The sequence below is a fragment of the Rhea americana genome, unplaced genomic scaffold, assembly GCF_003343005.1.
Source record: "Rhea americana isolate MKP2758 unplaced genomic scaffold, rheAme1 scaffold_70, whole genome shotgun sequence".
Taxonomy (NCBI): Eukaryota; Metazoa; Chordata; class Aves; order Rheiformes; family Rheidae; genus Rhea; species Rhea americana.
In genome coordinates this window covers 1677873-1697387 of record NW_028186868.1, presented here as the reverse complement: position 1 = coordinate 1697387, position 19515 = coordinate 1677873, and the positions used below count along the sequence as shown (strand labels likewise).

At 40.2% G+C, this 19515-nt stretch overlaps 1 protein-coding gene across 1 annotated transcript in view; it reads left to right on the top strand.

Moving 5' to 3' along the window:
* Positions 1–18841, top strand: part of DSP (desmoplakin) — a 41264-nt gene extending 22423 nt beyond the window's left edge. The window contains exons 12-24 of the mRNA XM_085321629.1: positions 786–940; positions 1970–2096; positions 2605–2809; positions 3461–3678; positions 4528–4694; positions 5001–5139; positions 6394–6587; positions 7430–7592; positions 8201–8284; positions 9352–9459; positions 10102–10200; positions 11063–13354; positions 14873–18841. Of these exons, the coding sequence (XP_085177755.1) occupies positions 786–940; positions 1970–2096; positions 2605–2809; positions 3461–3678; positions 4528–4694; positions 5001–5139; positions 6394–6587; positions 7430–7592; positions 8201–8284; positions 9352–9459; positions 10102–10200; positions 11063–13354; positions 14873–18067 (7146 nt within the window). The 3' untranslated portion in view covers positions 18068–18841. The remainder of the gene's footprint in view (positions 1–785; positions 941–1969; positions 2097–2604; positions 2810–3460; positions 3679–4527; positions 4695–5000; positions 5140–6393; positions 6588–7429; positions 7593–8200; positions 8285–9351; positions 9460–10101; positions 10201–11062; positions 13355–14872) is intronic.
* The last annotated feature ends 674 nt before the right edge of the window (positions 18842–19515 follow it).

Sequence of the window (19515 nt, the reverse complement as noted above, 5' to 3'; positions counted from 1 at the left end):
CAGCCTACACAAAATAACTACTTGTTATTACTGTAACTAAAGGTAAACAAATTTAGGCAATGGTTACCTGATTGTTTGACAATCGCTATCACAATTAAACAAGCTAAAGTCTACTCAGGCCAATGTATGCCCAGASAAATCTGGAGTTAATGCAAAGCCTGTGGCATTTTACTAGTAATGTCAAAAATGGTATTTGCTGGCTGCAGTGGAATGATACAAGGAGGAATTCCTGTCAGGATAAATGATAGGAAAAGCTTTCCCCCCTTGGATGCAAGTAGGTTGTACACCTGCACCACAGCCACACTTGCGGCCTCCAGGTGTCAAGATTTCTGGCTGATGTGGTTGGTGAATCTTGCTCTATGGCACTCTCTCTTGGTCCTTCTGCAAATATGGATGCAGCACTGAGCATCGTTACGCCTCCAGGTCACTACATGATGTCTTACAGCCATAATGCACTGTATCATTTATTCTGGCTGTATATCCACACTCAGTATTTGATATTTGTCACAGCAGGCCCCAAGGTTTCATGCTCAACTGGCAACTACTCAGAGCACACTGTGGCTCCCAGTTGGTCTTCCTGAGTTTTCTTTGCAAAGAAACCAGTTTCAGGGGGAAGAGGCCTGTACTGATCTCTTGGCCCAACATGAAACCAGGCTGCACATCCAGATCTGGCAGCTAGGAAGCACTCTCAGTTCTGTAATCTAGATGCATTTTCTTTGTCCATCGCTCTTAGACGCCCAACTTGTTTAACTGAAGAAAACATTCTTGTTCTGTGTTTCTTACAGAAAACAGTGCGCAAAGGAGATGAATGCATCCTGAAGGACAATAACGAGCGCAGCAAGTGGCTGGTGACTGGCCCTGGAGGAGTTGATATGCTGGTGCCCTCTGTTAGTCTTATCATCCCTCCCCTCAATCCATTAGCAGTGGATCTTGCTACCAAGTGAGTTGCCTGGATTTGTGAAATTACAGCTAGCACTGTGAGTAAATGAAAGAGTTTACTCAAAATAGCAGTTGACCACAAAACTCAGTCAGTGCCTTGAGTGGAGTGCCTCTCACTCTTATAGGGTGGAGGCTTACAGATTAGACTCTTGACTTGAAGAAATACAATGCAGTGAAACTTTCTAGGACCTAGGCTGGAATCTCAGAACATTTAAAACTCAGGTTTTATAAGGTTTTTCTCATCTCTAATAATGTTCCCTGCCTTGAAACTATGCATAACTGATGTAGATTAGGATAGGCACTATGCTGTTGTAAATGTGCAAGGGATCTGCTTGTCACTAATTGCTCTAGAAATGCGCTTCCCACTGTGTGGAAGGGAACACAGTGCAGAAGATCCCTGAACTAACAGGGACCTGAGCCAGGAAGTCCACACAATGCAACAAACTTAAGAGCCTGGGTGGGGAAGCAGTGGGTCTGTGTTCATGTGATCCAACTGCTGGACTTGCTGCRTAGGGCACACTATGCTTTGCGAATGCACTGAATTTGCTTGTAGATGTGAGCTGGTTTGCGTGGAGCCAGCTCAGGAATCATTGTATTCATGCCATAAAATGTGAGTTTGGTCTGAAAGAGACTGGTTTGTCTTTTAACTAACACTTCATGTTGCCTTTTGCTAGCTTGAATTACATGCTTAAAATTACTTTAGGTTGTCATATGAGAAGAAAAGTTCGAGTTTGCTCTTTTGCTTTATCACTTTACCAGCTTTTTTAGAAAAAAGCTTTCCTCTTGTTAGCAATATCACCTATGGCCAAAATCAAAATACTGGAGAGAGTTTGGGATTTCAGCTCTAGATTCTTTGATATACTGTTTATTCATTTGAGAGTCATGGATAAATTCATTTGCAGGACATTTTCTAGTGGAAACAAGTCTTAATGCACTCCATGTCTAATGGCTGTTTCTTGAGGTGTTTTGCAGCTGTGCTATGTAAGAGATGCACAAGTTTTGACTATGAAATTTTGTTTTCCCATCTCAGGATTGAGCAGTACTATGAAGCTATTCTAGCTTTGTGGAACCAGCTTTATATCAACATGAAGAGCCTGGTATCCTGGCATTATTGCATGATTGACATTGAGAAAATCAGAGCAATGACTATTGCCAAGGTAAGACTCTAACTAGTCCTAACTGTAGACCAAGGATATCCATGACCTGGCTTCTGCTGTCCTGAGCAGTGCTTGCTGTCTCCTGTTCAGCTGTTGTTCTCCAAAACCATGGGCCTTTACTTTGCTGGGTTGCACAAGTAGTTATATTTTATTGAAGGACAAGCAAAATACTATCCCTTTTGAATACAATATGGATTAATTGGAAGATTAGCTAAGGAGACTTATTACATACTTGCTGTAATAGTTCCCACTACACAAAGGCATGGATAGACAGCATAAGGGTGTAGAGTCACAAACTATTCTTAAGCTATGAAATTTTTACAACAGAAGTATATTAGTTTTCATGGCACTTTTCACACCATTCTTTTTAAAGCAGCGTGGGTAAGTTTTGTTCTAAGAAGCACTTCCTCTGTTTTTCCACAGCTGTATTAGTTTGTTCTGTAGTGGTTCACTTATCRTTAACCTTCTCCAGTTACTCGCTTTTTCAACATTCTCTTTCTTATTTCAGCTGAAGACGATGCGTAAGGAGGATTACCAAAAAATAATAACTGACCTGGAGATCCATTACCAAGAGTTCCTCAGGAACAGCCAGGGCTCAGAGATGTTTGGTGATGAAGACAAACGAAATATCCAGAGTCAGTTCACTGATGCCCAGAAACACTACCAAACCTTGATTATACAATTGCCCAATCAAGCACGACCACCACAAATAGGTTTGTTGTACTCCTGCATTTTGTTCTGATTGTCCTGCTTGAGTTTCTCTGTTCGGGGGTGTGGGGGTTTTTATGTGAAAATGCTTAGTGAGTTTAAGCTTTCGTTCTGCTAAATCACCTCTGAAAAGGAGGAGACATGGAAAAAGAAGAATTTCGCTGGAATGCATCGACATTGGACTGAACGTTCTAGAGACCAGAAAGTACTGAAAGTATTCCTCAGAAACATGTCCAAGAATTGTAATTGCTGTCTCCCAAGATAGCAGATAAAACAGACTATACACAAGGATTTTGTTCTTCTTTCCACTTGTGTGAATCTTGGGGATACTTTTCTGAAATTCTTGAAACTTGCTGAGGAAGTAAGAGGAATTTAGTCCATCTGATATGTTTTCAGTTATTAGGAAACAAAAATCTCACTGCTACATTTGGGAAAGCAAGTTTCTCTTTTTGTAAAGGGGAGATTTCGTGACCTGAAACAGCTGCATAAGAACCCATTTCTTCCACTTTTTCTCAGTTCTAYAAGTCAAATCAATGCCTAGGTGTTTTTGGCATTGCCTTTGCTTTCCATATGAAGGAGATTTCTTGACAACTGATGTTTACCTCCTAATTTTTACAGTGTAAAAATATATATTAAAAAAAAATTACATTTTACAGTGGTCCCAACTGAGACCTGTACTGTGGGTTCCTCAAACACCGTTATAGTTAATGACAGAAACCGAGAGCATGAGAAGCAGGAGGCCTGGCTACTGATGGAGCTTCAGAAACTTCGACGTCAGATTGAAGCTTCTGAAATTCGGATGGTTCAAAGAGCTCCTCTTGGAGTGGATCAAGGGGCCCTGCATGACTTTTCAGTCAGATTAAAGGATTTAGAGGTAACTGTGGATGTTTTTCATTGAGCTTCTCAAACTCAGCATGATTCTGTCCTGCAGAGCACACTGCAGTTGTATTACTGATCAGCTGTGAAAGCCTTGTTCTTTCTTTTATGTGGTTAATTAGCATGTGTTTTTCAATCAGAAGCTAACTATGATGATTTAGATTGAACTTCTCCTTTGGGGGCCTAAATAAAAAAAGTTGACTCTTGGCTGTTACAAGAATTCTGTCAGGCTAAGAATACAGAAGGCCTGATGTCTAGTGGATGTGAGCTCATGTTAAGCCTCATCCAAGTTAAAACGCTGTTAACATCCTTCTGCACAGACCCCACTTCAGCACCCACCACTGAAGTGCTGTTTTTAGTCTGTGACGTGGATGCGTGAGGCCTGTGCACTCTCTTCCCTCCCAGCACTAGAAGTCTGAAGGGGACTGGAGAGTGAAAATTGATAAGGAAAGAGAACAGATTCAGTATATGAGAATTAAATTCCCACAGAGCAATGAGGCTGCAAAGGCCTTCAGAGCAGAAGCACCTTGGCGCTTCCACTGTGTGGAGTAGGCTGCTGGCAGTAAAGTGCTCCGTGGCCTGCTTTCTACAGAGCTGAATTTGCCAGTACCTAGAGTGAGAGAGCTGCTCAGATGAGAGGTATTACCATTGTGGACTGTGCACTAAGGAAACCACTGAATGTTACTAATGTTATCTTGAAGAAAGCAAGCTGAAGCACTGCTTCTCTCCTCAATTGAGCTAGTTAGATAATAGCAGATTATTTGGATAGAGAGACCAATAGCATACGTGCAGTAGAATGATCATTCAGCCACCAAGAATATGTAAATCAGGCATTCTCTTTCCTTAGGGTGTGCAGAATGACTCTCAAATAATGGCTGAAACCCTCAATAAGCATAAGGATTTGCTGCCTAACTTCAGAGGCTCTGAAAAGTATGTGTACTTGCAGTCAGAGATAAATGCGCTATTTCAAAAACTGGAAAATATTAATGGTGTGTCTGCTGGCTACTTAGACAGGTAAGAAAATCAAGGTTATAGCAATAAGTCATTCTCTTTCTCCCATAATTCTTAGTCCAAAAATATGCCTTTTGATACCAGACATCTTCTTTTCTACAAATGCTGCCGTGTGGGTAGAAACAAACACCTATGTGAATTTCTTCTCTTTTCTGAAATACTGTTTTTTTAAAAAAAATAGAATCATGAGAATAGCTGAATTTTCTTTTGTATTGCCAGTTCTCTTTGATGATTCACAATGGATTATAAACAGCACTTTCCTGCTTCAGTTCTTAATGGATCTGTTTTTTATTGCRTTATTTATTGTAGCTTGAATGCACTAAGATGTCTACTCCAGGTCATTCTACAAACAGAAGATGTGGTCAGAGTTTTTGAAGTCAGACTCTCTGAGGAGGAGACTGTTCCTTTGGATCTTGACAAAGTGGAGGCTTACCGGGCCTGTCTGAAGGTGAGAGGCTGAGTCTCAAAGACAAAATTCTTAGCTGCTGTCCCTGGTCTATTGAGCTGACTGGAGCCCTCGCAAAAACACAAGAGTTGAAGAGCTGATCCTGTTGTATTTTATAACATAGATGTTCAATTGCTTCTGCAAATTATTAGGAGGAAAGTACAGGTTACCTGTTCTTCCATCCCCTGGTTGTTGCTTCCTCCATAGCAAAGCCAGTGGAATGGAAGGTGGGAGTTCTCCATAATCCATGCTAATGCAAAGTTGTTTGTGTTTATTCGTATCACTTACGAAACTTACGAAAGATTTGAAGGCGTTATCTCCTTTCTTGCAAAAAAGGGTTATTAATTACTTGTCATGTCATCTAGTTGTAACAAATTAAATTATAGTGTTATTCTGTGTCCTATTCCTGGATAGCTTGTCCTATTCCGGGATATCCTTTGTCTGACATTGAGCGGGTCCTTTTGTGTACCGAGTGCCTTTGACATAGACCTTCTTTATTCTTCCTGCTCTCAGATGTAATAGGGAAAAGGTGTGTGGGTGGAGCACAAGGTTACCTTTTTATCATGTTGAGTCAGAGCTGCTGTTTCAGTTGTTGGGAGTTGTTTTAGCTGATGTAAGTATGAGCAAGACAAAAAAATTGAGCATGTTATCAAAGGATGCAGTCATCCCTGTGACAGGGAATGCGAGGGAGAGCTCTACTTGCACTGTGTGCCATTTCATGATATGCGCATGTGAACACACACAAGTGTGTGTRTATGTGCATGGAGAGTAACATCTCTGTGGAAGATGCTTTTACAAATGTAAACAACCCCCCCATCCACAAGTAATTCTTTAAAAAAATAAAAACCTATAAAATGTAAAACTTATACGACAATCCAGAGGCTTGATCCTATATTACAATCTGGAGCTGTGATCCTACGGGTTTTTTTTTTTTTTTGGAACTACTGTGCGTAAGTCTGAGAAACTGAAAAACTGAAATGTTAACTAGAGAATATGAGAGCAGAAGGCTTTGGTTCAACAAATTACTTAATTACTTAGGAATAAGTCTGACTTTAAATATATTCTTAAGGCTATCTCTATTACCAGAGTATATTCTTCACTTCATGTGTATTTAAATCCAGCTGACATCAGCATACATACTTCGCTGAACTAGAAACAAAATGTTTAAATCCTAACACATTATGCATGCTGTTGATGGTGAAATTTCAGTACTCTCTGAAGAATAAAAGGTATGATATCATTTTTGTTTTCCTCCAGAAAATGAAAGCAGATCTAAACATGAAAAAGTCACTGTTGAATGCCCTGGAAAATGAACTACAGAAAACACATCAGATCCATGCACAGTCTTGCCAGTCATATACCCTGTATGATATGGACATTGGAAAGTTTTCTGACAAGGTTACCCAACTAATAGATCGCTGGCAGAGAGCTGAGAAACAGATAGATAACAGGTTAGTAAGAATTTCCTAATGGCTTTTTCCTTATTGCTATTGCTGTGGAGATCATCTAATAGTTAATCTAAAAGAATAGCATTGTTGYAGTGTAACAAGTTCTCTGGAAGTAAGAGTTCACAAATAATGATCTCATGGCAATAAGACTACAGTTAACTGTGGATAGATTGAACATACTTCAAAGGGATTGTGTAAGACTGATCAAGAAAATGTAATGTTTCATATAATTAAGGAATTGTTTTAAGATTTTCTTTTTTTATTCTTGCTGAYGCTCTTGGATTAAGTACTTCGAGCCAGCATTTTGCTCCTCAAAAAAAGCAACCATGTTTATTCCTCAGTACTCYTTATCTGATGGGTAAGAAATTTAAACTAACACACAAAAAAAGAAAAAATAAATTAAGATGTTTTTAATGCTTTAATGAACTAAAGCATATTCTAATACTTTTTTAYTTCAGCCCAAAATCTAGTTCTAATGATAAAAATTGTCCAGTTTATCCTTGATTTGGTGAAAATTATGCATAAAGTGTACTAAAGTCAGTGGTATTGTTTTTTGTCACATGCGAAGTTTTACTCATCTTTCAGGCAATAGGAGGTTTGCCAATCTCCCTATCTGGTACACTTGTTCAAAWGTGAGGCACTAAAAACCCATATTGTGTGACTGGTAACTGGTATGATTCTCATTTACTGAAAAGTTTTGTTCAGAATCTCATTTCAGAGCCARCATTGTTTTACCTAGTTTATTACTGTTCTTATCAAGGTGTCTTGTTTCTAAACAAATGTTTCAAAAGGGAGAAGGAATGCCCTTTCCATTTTGACAGTTTTCCCTGATATTTTTTTTTAAGATCCTGGGATTTAGAAAGGCAGATCAAACAGCTGAAAACTTACCGAGATCTATACCAGGCTCTGAGTAAATGGGTCTGTGATGCCAGACGCAGGCAGGATTCCATYGAGTCCATGAAACTGTGCGATTGCAACACCATCATGAGATACCTACATGAACAGAAGGTATACAGCACCTAACATTGTCCTCAATTAATTGGATTTTAAACTGCTTTACTATTCAGAAAATATCTGTAACAATGTAGTCTGCAATACTGTATCCTGTTTTGAATTACAAAATACGCAAGCTACCAAAAAAMCAGTGCACATATAGAAGGCAGGAGAAAGGAAGTATTATTCTCATTACTTTCTGATGGTACTGTTACAGATGATGAGTAAGGCCCTGCTTGGCTCCTACCCAGTGACAAACACTCTTACACATCAGCTTTGAATTAATCAAAGGAACTGTATGATGTTGCAGCTTATGGGTCAAATTGTAGCACAGGAATAAAAATAAAGAGAGGGTAAATACACCTAAGATAAAGTCAAGCAACTGTCCTGCCCCAGCTCTGGTGTTTGTTCAGCTGCTAGGTATTTCTTACTCAGAAAAATCTTCTCATACACAGAAAGTTTGCCTTTTTTAAAGACTGCGCAGCTACAGGCCCTTTCAGGTTTAGGCCTCTGGGGTTGCAGTGGTCTCATACTGCAGACACCTTCTGATGGAAGCAGGATGTACAGGAGGAAATACTGGCAAATCAGATGCACTGATTCACAGCTCACTTTTTTCTTGACAGAACTTGCACAGTGAAATCTGTGGGAAGCGAGACAAAGTTGAGGAGCTTCTCAAGCATGCAGATCAGTGCTCGGCTGCAATTAAGGTACTTGGATTTCAGTGTTCTTGTAAGACATGGTTTTTCATGGTGGGATGTATCCCATTGCCTCTGCTTTACTGGTGGGTGAAATGTCAGCTCTCTGTTTTGTGTATGCAGAAATTGCTGAAGTGAAAATCACAGAAAATCACAGAAGGTTGGAAGGGACCTCTAGAAGTCATCTAGTCTGACCTCCCTGCTCAAGCAGGGTCACCTAGAGCATGTTAGACAGGTTTGCATGCAAGGGGGTTTTGAGTATCTCCAGAGAAGGAGACTCCACAACCTCTCTGGGTAACCTGTTCCAGAAGGGAGGAAGGGGCGGCAYAGCTGAAGCACTGGTGTGTAATGAAAGCAATTTGTAAACTTACCATTTGAGGACCGCGAGGATACAGGAGATACCAGTGAGAACTTCTCTTCAGGAGAATCAAAGCCTCCTTTTAGAAAGACCAACCCTTTCCATTTCACATGTTAAAAATAAGAGAGTAGAGAACAGATTGGTAGCTGAGGAGGTAGAACTGATTAGGTCTAGGAAGCAAGACCAGTGCAGATTAGCAGAAGTGGTGTGCAGCAGCCATGAAAACTAAGAAGATAAACAGAGCGTGGTTTTGTGGTCTTTGGTTTTCTATGTAGCCTTTATTTCCATGCTTTTTCCAGCTCCACCTTACTCTCTGAGACAGAGATTTTGGTATGTCTGGCATGGCATATATAGCRTAAAAGAGATACTGAGAAAGCTATTTCTGATAACGTTTGGTTGGTAGTAGTATCTAGATCAATTGCTTCCATGAATTCTTCTACCTCTCTGTAGCCCTCAGCTAACAGAAATACGTATCTCTCTGTTTTAGCAAAATATTTATTCTCTCTCCTTCCCTTTGTCATTCTTCTCCTATGAGTCCCTGCAGTAGTAGCTGGACTGATGAGCCTCTATTTATAACAAGGTCACTAGTACATGGCAGGAAAAAGAAAGTTATGTAGCTTTTTATARCAAGAAAAACATCCTTATTTGCATTTTAGATGTCCAAATACCAGGGAGTTCCTTGGCAGTTGCTAAATGGGTCTTATTTTTCTCTGTTTTGCAGGATTATGAACTACAGGTTGCTTCCTACAGTTCAGGATTAGAAACCTTGCTCAACATACCTATCAAGAAGTCTGTTGTTCAGTCTCCTTCAGTGCTGATTCTGCAAGAGGTATCTTTCTTTTCTCACCCATCATTCTTTTGAATAGATTTATTAATCCATATGAGACATGGCAAGTTAYAGCCAGCTATATTCTAAAAATTAGCGCTGCTATTTGTAAATGTGTACTAAGCAGGTACACACAGGGAATTGGTGCAGAATAGTCACTGTGCTGTGAAATTATGCTTGGGCTCATTTAGACAATAACTCCCTGTGTAGAATAACCCCCAGGAATTTACCTCATTCCTATTCAATATCTATTACATACACATTGTGAGAAAGTAGGATTCATGCCCTGAGTGGATTAGTCACTTTCAACCTAGTTTAAAGTTTAACCTAGGGTACTTGTGACTGTCAGACAGGAAGAATATGATGAACTAGGGAATGAAGCCTTGGATTTATCACACCTGCTGTGGAGGAAAATAATCTTGAAAAAGAAGGTGTAGGTTTATCAGAAGGGAGAATTTATATTCTGTGGGATCCCGAGAAAGTCRTGTGAAGTTATCAAGAGGAGAATTTACTTTTTTCTTTTCAAGTGACATGTTTTCTCAAGTGGTTTGGAATCCTTTAAGTGATCTGAGACCTAAGTGTATTAGTGTGTTCATCTCTAGCTCTTTAGTAGAGGCTGATAACAATTCTCTTTTTCTTTTCAAGGCTGCTGAGGCTCAGTCTCGCTACATAGAACTTCTTACAAGATCAGGAGATTATTACAAATTCTTAAGTGAAATGTTAAAGAGCATGGAAGATTTGAAGGTAATCTACCTTTCTTAATTCTTTTACCTTCCATTTTTATCACAGGCTAGCAAGCTATCATTGGTCCAAAACTTTCTGCTTTAGTGCAGTGCAAAATGGTCCACAAAACTAAATCCTGAGCATACTCAGCCAACAGAAGACTCAGTGGTGTCCCATCAAGGAAGCATATAAGCAGTTTCATGCATGTTCTGTCAAAGAGTATGGTATATTGCAGTCAACTCTGAGGTGATGTGTGGGGTGGAGAACTTCAGCCTTCTTGGTAAACAGGAGGTATTCACCAAAAGTATGAAGCCCTGGTCCGTCTCCTCCCATAAAAGCCTTGACCTTGGAGAACGTACAGTTATCTTGAGTGCTGAAAATGTCTTTCTCATAGTAAAGAAGCCATGTCTCATTTCAGACCATGTCTGCAATGTTGGTATCCACTGTTTCAAATGTGATGACACTTAATTTGATTCATCTCAGTGGGAACAGAACGAGGTCCCTTTCAGAACTCAGATATAGGGCATGTGAATCACCTGTTAGAAGAATGGTGGTGATTCTCTATGAGGCTATTTAATAGTTCGTTGTTGAATTCTTGGTACAACAGATTTTACCATCTGAAGTCCATTTCCCCTCTCCCCATCATATACCTTCTCCCTCTGAAAGTCATCCTATTGATTTCTGAATAATATCTGACTGAATACGTAAGGATTCTAAAATTTACTTTGACATTAAACAAAGGATGGTTTTCAGCTTCCATTGAGGCAGAGAAAAAAAATCTTGACATTACAAGTTTTCAGTGTTGTGAATGTATATTGTATTGCATGTAATCATTTTGAAAAAGTTGTCATATGTGCATTTTTTTCCTGTTTTCATTTTGCAGATGAAAGCCACCAAAATTGAACTCCTAGAAGAAGAACTCAGGCTTGCCAGAGATTCAAATTCAGAGACAAGCAACAAACATAAATTCCTGGAACAAAATTTGCAGAAGTACCAGCTGGACATTTCTCAACTCAAAGCAAAGCTGATGAGTCTGGAGGAGATGAAAAGACAAGCTGAGATGGATGGAAATTCTGCTAAGCAAAACCTGGACAAATGCTACGCCCAAATAAAGGATCTAAATGACAGAATAACCAGGCTGACTTATGAGATTGAAGATGAGAAAAGAAAAAGGAAGCTGCTGGAGGATAGATATGAACAGCAGAAGAATGATTATGACCAGCTGCAGAAAACAAGACAAAACGAGAAAGACAGCCTTGGCTGGCAAAAGTTAGAGTCTGAGAAGGTCATCAAGGAGAAGGAGTACGAGATAGAAAGATTAAGGGTTCTTCTTCAGGATGAAGGCACACGGAAGAGGGAATATGAAAATGAGCTGGCTAAGGTAAGAAACCAGTTTAGCGAGGAGATGAGTAATTTAAAGAACAAGTATGAAACTGAAATTAATATTAAGAAGACCACAATCCAGCAGATAGCTGCACAGAAAGACGATGATGCAAAAGGTCTCAGAGCCCAGGTTGACAGACTGACAAGAGAAAACAGAGACCTTAAGGATGAGATTGTGAGGCTCAATGATGCCATTCTGCAAACCACAGACCAGCGGAGGAGGGCGGAGGAGGATGCCCTTCAACAAAAGGCTTGCAGTTCTGAGGTATCACAGCAAAAGCACCAGTTGGAGCTGGAGCTGAAACAGATCATTCAGCTTCGTGGTGAAGACAGCTCAAGATACAAGCAGGCTCTTGAAGAGGCTGCTGCAACTATACAGGATAAAACTAAGGAGCTAGAAAGGCTAAAGATTCAGCTTCAAGAAGAGGCTAAAAGCCGATGGGAACTTGAAAATGAATTGGCTAAGGTAAGGAACAGTTATGATGAGGAAATTATTAGTTTAAAGAACAAATATGAAACTGAGATWAATATCACAAAGACCACAATTCACCAGGTCACCATGCAAAAGGAAGAGGACACAAATAATTATAGAACTCAGCTTGATAATACCATGAGAGAAAATAGGAATTTGTGTGAGGAAATTAGGAGACTGAAGAATACAATAAGTCAAACAACAGATAATCTACGGAAAGTAGAGGAGAATGCTCAGCAGCAGAAGGCAGCTGGCTCTGAGCTTTCTCAGAAGAAACAGCAGCTGGAGATTGAACTGAAACAAGTTATTCAGAGACACTCTGAAGAAACCATGCGATACAAACAGTCACTTGATGATGCTTCTAAGACCATTAAGGAAAGGAATAAAGAGATTGACAGGCTGAGAAAGTTGTTGGATGTGGAAACAAGTCAAAGGAAAGAACTAGAGGATGAGAACAGTCAGTTAAAAAGAGTTCAGTTTGACTTACAGAAAGCAAACACCAGTGCAACTGAGACAATCAACAAGCTGAGGATCCAAGAGCAGGAACTGGCTAGACTGAAAATTGACTATGAAAGAGTTTTGCAAGAGAAAAAAGGAAGGGATCAAGAAAGTGCAAAGTCCCAAAGCACTATAAAGGACTTGCAGATCCAGAAACATAAGCTAGAGGAGGAACTTTGCAGGCAGAATAAAAACGTAATGGAGGAGACATCCAGGAGAAAAAAACTGGAAGAGGAAATAGAAAGCATGAGGAGATCTCTGAGAGAGCAATCAGTTAAAATCACTAATCTCACACAGCAGATAGAGGAAGTGTCTATTGTAAAGAAAAGGAATGAAGATGATCTTAGACACCAAAGAGAAGCATTAGATGGTCATGTGAGAGAGAAGCAGAGATACATGGAGGAGATAAGAAAATATACATCCGATATTGAGACTTTACGCCGTCAGTTGGTCCAAGAACAAGAGCAATTAAAACAGGCTCACCTACGATATGAGCACTTACAGAAAACCTCTGAGGAGAAAAGCAAAAACTTGAATGAGTGCAAAATAGAAATTGAAAGGCTTCAGTCTCTTACCGAGAACCTAACTAAGGAACACTTGTTACTAGAGGAAGAGCTGCGAAATGTTAGATTGGAATACGATAACCTCAGAATGGTCAGAAGTGAAGTTGATGAGAAAAATACTGCCATTGCTGAACTAAAGAATCAGCTCCAGACGAGCAGCAAGCAAACCCTGGAACTTCAAGGGTTGATTAATGATTTACAGAAAGAAAGGGAAAAATTGAGACAGGAAATTGAAAAATTCCAAAAGCAGGCTCTGGAGGTATTCACACATATTTTGATCCCGACTTTACTGTCTCTCCGATTAATTAATTGCAATGTCCGTTTGAATCAACCTAATTCACACCTTGTTATTTTAAGTTCACTGTACTTGTGACTAATATCCTTTTTATGACCTCTCCCCTTGTTAWTTTTTAAAGAATAGGGCAAGTTTTGGCCACTTCCTCAGTCCCTTTATGCCCTGGGATCAGTACTAGGGAGCCATAACTTATCTTAATCACTCAGCTGAGCCTTGCCCTCACGGTCTGCACCAGTCTTCACCACACCRTCCTAGGGTGAAATGAGAGTATGTGGTATACCCCTGTGCTTTAGCTGTACCCTGCTAGCTGTGTGCTTCTCAGTGCTGTTTTAACYAGGATAGCTTACAGTAGTCCTTTGAGGCTGATCTGAGTTGTATCATCAACTAAACCAGCTAAAAGCTSCATAATCAACAAGCTGTCAAGGTGCTGTTTAGCTGGGTAAAACGAGTCTTGGCTACATCTAAGAATGAAAGGTGATATTTTCAGCTGTATATAAACCTAAATTTCATTGACTTTTGATGAGATATATGTTCCTAAGACACACTTGCAAATCTTACCATCAGCCCTCTTTTTCCTCAACTTGAATCTTAGGCGGTAGCCCAGAAAAGTAAAAGAAAAAGTATTTTTTGTCTTTCTTCTGCCTATTTTCTTGTCCAAAGAGCTATTCCTGTATTTATAACTGAGCACTTGTGAAAACATTTCCTTTTTTCTGTACCCTTTATAATCATTTTTTCATTCCAGTTCTCAGATATTCTTTCCTTTTTTTCAGTTTTTATTTCCTTGATTTTAAAAATCTTCATGCTAATTAAAAAATAACACGAATGTTTAGCATTATTTGACATCAGTACATAGATGTATACATATGCATGTATTACAAATACATAAACGCATATTCAGTTTAATCCGGACTGCACGTGTGTATGTGTGTTTGTATAAATGTATACATTATGGAGACATTAAGTGAATTAAAACGTAAAGGAACACAGGTGATATCTTTTGGAGTAACATGGGAAACTGATAGAAAAGGAGAAAAATGAGTCATGTATTTCCTTTTTACACATTTATGGCCTGTCCTTAGCTGGTATAAATTGATCCAGCTCAGTAGGACTATGGCAGTGTGCATCTGYTAGGCATCAGACTTTTAATGAATCTTGAATGCTCTGTGTGGATGTACTATGAGATGTATTGAAAAGTTATCATKAATTAAGTAAATCACCAACAAATCAAATCAAGGCTATAGGTAGTAGAATACAATCTCTGTGATACYAGAGATACTTTAGTGAAGGGACATCTGTCTCTTTGCTGTTTCAAATCCTGTTTCAAATATCCATTGTCTTGGGTAAGACACAGTAATGCCTAGGATGCCTTCCAGTGTCGAGTTTGCTGTAGGTTAAGTGACAGGCTAAATAGCATTGAAATCATTGTGGAGAGTATAACTCTTAACTGTCCTCTCTTGATTTATTTCTTCTTTTAAATTTTAGGCATCCAATAGGATTCAAGAATCCAAAAATCAGTATAGTCACATTATGCAAGAAAGAGAGACCTTGCTGATAAAGATGAGCGCTTTGGAGCAAGACAAAGCAAGGCTGCAGAGATTAGAAGAGGAGCTGAACCGTTTGAAAGTTACCCTGGAATCAGAGAGTCGTTTGAAGCAACGTCTGGAAAGTGAGAAACAACAAATCCTGAATGACCTCAATCAGTGGAAGAGCCAGCATTCCCGGACAGAAGAATCCATTAGAAAGATTCAATGTGAGAAAGAGAAGAGCGAGAGGGAGAAGAGTGCCCTGAGGAGTGAGATTGAAAGGCTGCAGATGGAGATTAAAAGGATTGAAGAGAGGTATCGGTGCAGACTGGAAGAAACTGCCGTCAAGAGCCAGTCAGAGTTGGAGTCTGAGCGTCTGAGGCTGCAGAGAGAGATTGAGAAGCTCAAGCAACGCCCATATGGGTCCCATAGGTCTACACAGACTGAAGAAGACTTTGGTATTGATGCCTCCAAGTTGCTGTTCACTGGGCTTCGGAAGAAGATTACAGCAATGCAGCTGTACGACTGTCAGCTAATAGACAAACTTACGCTGGATAAACTGCTGAAGGGGCAGAGGTCAGTGGAAGAAGTTGCTGCTGAGATTGAACCCTATCTCAAAGGAGCAGGCGCTATTGCAGGGGTGTCTCTTTCACCCAAACAGAAGTACTCGTTYGTTGAGGGCAAACGGAATCAGCTTCTTACACCAGAAAATGCAGTCCTCCTTTTAGAAGCCCAGGCAGCAACAGGAGGTGTGATAGACCCACATCGAAATGAGATATTAACAGTGGATAGTGCTATTGCCAGAGATCTCATTGACTTTGATGACAGAGAACAAATTTATACAGCAGAAAAGGCTATTACAGGATTTAAAGACCCCTTCTCAGGCAAAACYGTGCCGGTGTCTGAAGCTATCAAGAAAAACCTGGTTGACAGAGAAACTGGGATTCGCCTTCTTGAAGCTCAGCTGGCTGTAGGAGGGATTGTTGATCCTGTCAACAGTGTTTTCCTGCCCAAAGACGTAGCTTTATCTCGTGGGTTGATTGACAAAGACCTATACAGGATCCTGAACAACTGCCAAGGTTCTACAAAGAACTTCATTGATCCCACCACCAAAAAGGCAGTCACTTAYATGCAACTGAAAGAAAAATGCAGGATTGAGCCGCACACTGGTTTGCTTCTCCTCCCAGTGCAGAAGAGAAGTATGTCATTCCAAGGGATCAGGCAGCCTGTCTCAGTTGATGCACTCTTTGAAGCTGGAATTATTATGGAATCAACAAGGAATGACTTGGAAAGGGGGGCAATTACAGTGGAAGAAGTAAGTGAGAGAATTATTGATTTCCTTCAGGGCTCTAGCTGTATCGCMGGTATCTACAATGAAGCTACTAAAGAGAAGCTTGGCATTTACCAGGCTATGAAAATAGGTTTGGTAAGACCAGGGACAGCCCTTGAACTTCTAGAAGCCCAGGCAGCCACAGGGTTCATAGTGGATCCTGTCAGTAATGTGAGGTTGCCTGTTGAGGAAGCTTACAAAAGAGGCCTTGTTGGAATTGAATTTAAAGAGAAGCTTCTCTCTGCTGAAAGAGCTGTCACTGGGTACAAAGACCCAGAAACTGGAAACATCATTTCTCTGTTTCAAGCAATGAACAAAGAGCTCATTGAGAGAGGCCATGGCATTCGTTTGCTGGAGGCTCAGATTGCTACCGGGGGAATCATTGACCCCAAAGAAAGTTACCGCTTGCCAGTAGAGACGGCCTACAAGCGTGGCTACTTCAATGAGGAGCTCAACCAAATCCTCAGTGATCCCAGTGATGACACCAAAGGATTTTTTGATCCCAATACAGAGGAGAACTTGACCTACTTGCAGCTGAAAGAAAGATGCATAAAGGATGAAGCAACAGGGCTCTGCCTTCTGCCACTGAGAGAAAAGAAGAAAGTGGTGCACACTTCCCAGAAGAATACCCTTAGGAAACGCCGGGTTGTCATCGTAGATCCAGAAACAAACAGGGAGATGTCAGTGCAGGAGGCATACAGCAAAGGCCTCATAGATTATGACACCTACACCGAACTAGCTGAACAGGAGTGCGAGTGGGAAGAAATAACTATTACAGGATCAGATGGTAGCAGTAGAGTAGTCCTTGTTGACAGAAAAACAGGTAGCCARTATGACATACAAGATGCTATTGATAAAGGTCTGGTTGAGAGGAAGTTTTTTGACCAGTACCGTTCTGGCAGTCTAAGTCTTACGCAGTTTGCAGACATGATTTCCTGCCGCAATGGCACCGATGAGGTGTTTCGGCATGAGTCGGTAACTCGGTCTCCCACAGTGCTGAGTGTCAGGAGTTCTTCCTCACTGCTAAGGAGTGGTTCTTTCTCAGAGACCCCAGAGGAGTGCAGTCCTATTGCAGCCATATTTGACACAGAAAACTTGGAAAAAATCTCCATTTCAGAAGCTATACAACGGGGCATTGTGGATAGCATCACTGGGCAGCGGTTGCTTGAAGCTCAGGCCTGCACAGGGGGTATAATATGCCCTACTACAGGCCAGAGGCTTTCGCTTCAGGAAGCCATCAGTCAGGGCATCATTGATCAGGATATGGCCACACGGCTCAAACCGGCCCAGAAGGCCTACTTAGGGTTTGAAGGCATAAAGGGTGGACGCAAAAGAATGTCAGCAGCTGAAGCGGTGAAAGAAAAGTGGTTGCCTTACGAGGCTGGGCAGCGGTTCCTTGAATTCCAGTACCTCACTGGAGGCCTTGTGGACCCCGAAGTGCGTGGAAGAATAAGCACTGAAGAAGCCATTAGGAATGGATTGATTGATGGTCGTGCTGCCCAGAAATTGCAAGATACTAGCAGCTATCCCAAAATTCTGACCTGCCCCAAGACCAAGCTGAAAATATCCTACAAAGATGCAATGAATCGGTCAATGGTGGAGGACATCACTGGGCTCAAACTCCTGGAAGCAGCCTCTGTTTCATCTAAAGGCATATCCAGTCCCTATAATGTCTCCTCAGCACCCGGCTCACGTTCTGGCTCTCGCTCTGGTTCACGTTCAGGCTCACGCAGTGGATCTAGGAGGGGAAGTTTTGATGCATCAGCAACATCTTCATATTCTTACTCATACTCAACGTTCAGCAGTGGGTCTATTGGGCGCTAGCACCAAGCAAGGGAATGTGTCTGCATTTCATATGATTTAGATTAGTCTATTTCCCTTTTCCTAAAACAAAAACAACAAAAAACCCAAAGCAAAACCTAAACCAATCTTGTTTATGGTCCTATTTTTATTTACTCATGCAAAGTCACTTTGCTGGGGAAAAAAGAAGAAAAGGCATGGCTAAAATATCTTGTGGATGTGTTTAAATTCTCTTCTGATAAAGCTGTAAAATGCTTGAATGCAAATTTATAGAGTAAAGATTATGGGACACAAAAGGTCATATTTGTGCATTTTGAGTTTCAGCTGCCATTTTCTTCTGGTGTTTGAATTTTTAATCAATTTCCTGTATATTTTAAATGTTCTATCATTTTCCTTCTGTTTTCTGTAACTGTCAACCTGTAAGATGTTAACTGAGGTTTGTAAGACTTGTAGTAGTTAATTTTTTCTATATAGACCTTTTTCAATTTGCTATTAAGAAGAAAAAAATGTTAACAATGTGGACAGAAAATATCTTTCCTATGGCTTTGGAATCTATAATGTAACACAAAAAGCTCTGTCTTCTTCCAGAGATACTCTACTTCTCTATGTTTGGCTATCCATTTTCTTAAGTATAGTTTAATGGATATTAAGGGCTATTATTAGGTTGGGCTTTTGTTTTATTACTACCTACCTATATTTTCTACTATTTTGCTTAATTTCCATGTAACAAACCAAAACAAAAAACTAACTGCAGCAAGTCAGCTATTCTGGGCAATAAACTTTTAAAGTTTTAAAGTATTTGTTGTGTGCTTACTAAATTTGGCTATGAACACTCTTGGACCTAAGGATTAGAGAAAGAACTCTTATGTTAAAGTATTAAATACTAGTTTTGACTTAAAAAAACACTCTACAAGTACACTKCTTTTCATAATCCATCATGTTTATGAATACAGACACCCAATTCTGCATTTTCTGTAGAAAACTGAGGATAGCACCAATTCTTTAAACTGTGCATCTAGAAGCATAAAGCAACTTTCCAGAGCTGGTTGCAGATGTTTCTTAGCCCAGAAATTGAGAATAGTTTGTGTATGGCACAGACTTTAGATACAGTTCTGATATTCAGAAAACTCTGCAGCTGATTTTTAGATTAGAAGCTGCACTTCAGCTGCTGGAGACAGAATTACCAAAATCCATCTTCTCTCTCACCCCAGTGAGGGGAACACACTGCAGGAATTAGGCAGCATTGGAACAGTGCTTAGCACTTTTGCCTATTAACTTCCTCTTTCTATCTGTAGCTAAAACAGATAGAAATGATAAAATTCAAGATGACAGGCATGGCTAAAAGCATGTATGTGCCTCAGGCAACACTCCCAACTACTTACAGGTAGAATTTATTTTGGATATTGAAATTGTCCGAGAAGCTTTTCACTGAAGTGCTGACCTGGCAGTTACCTATAACCACATGAATTCTT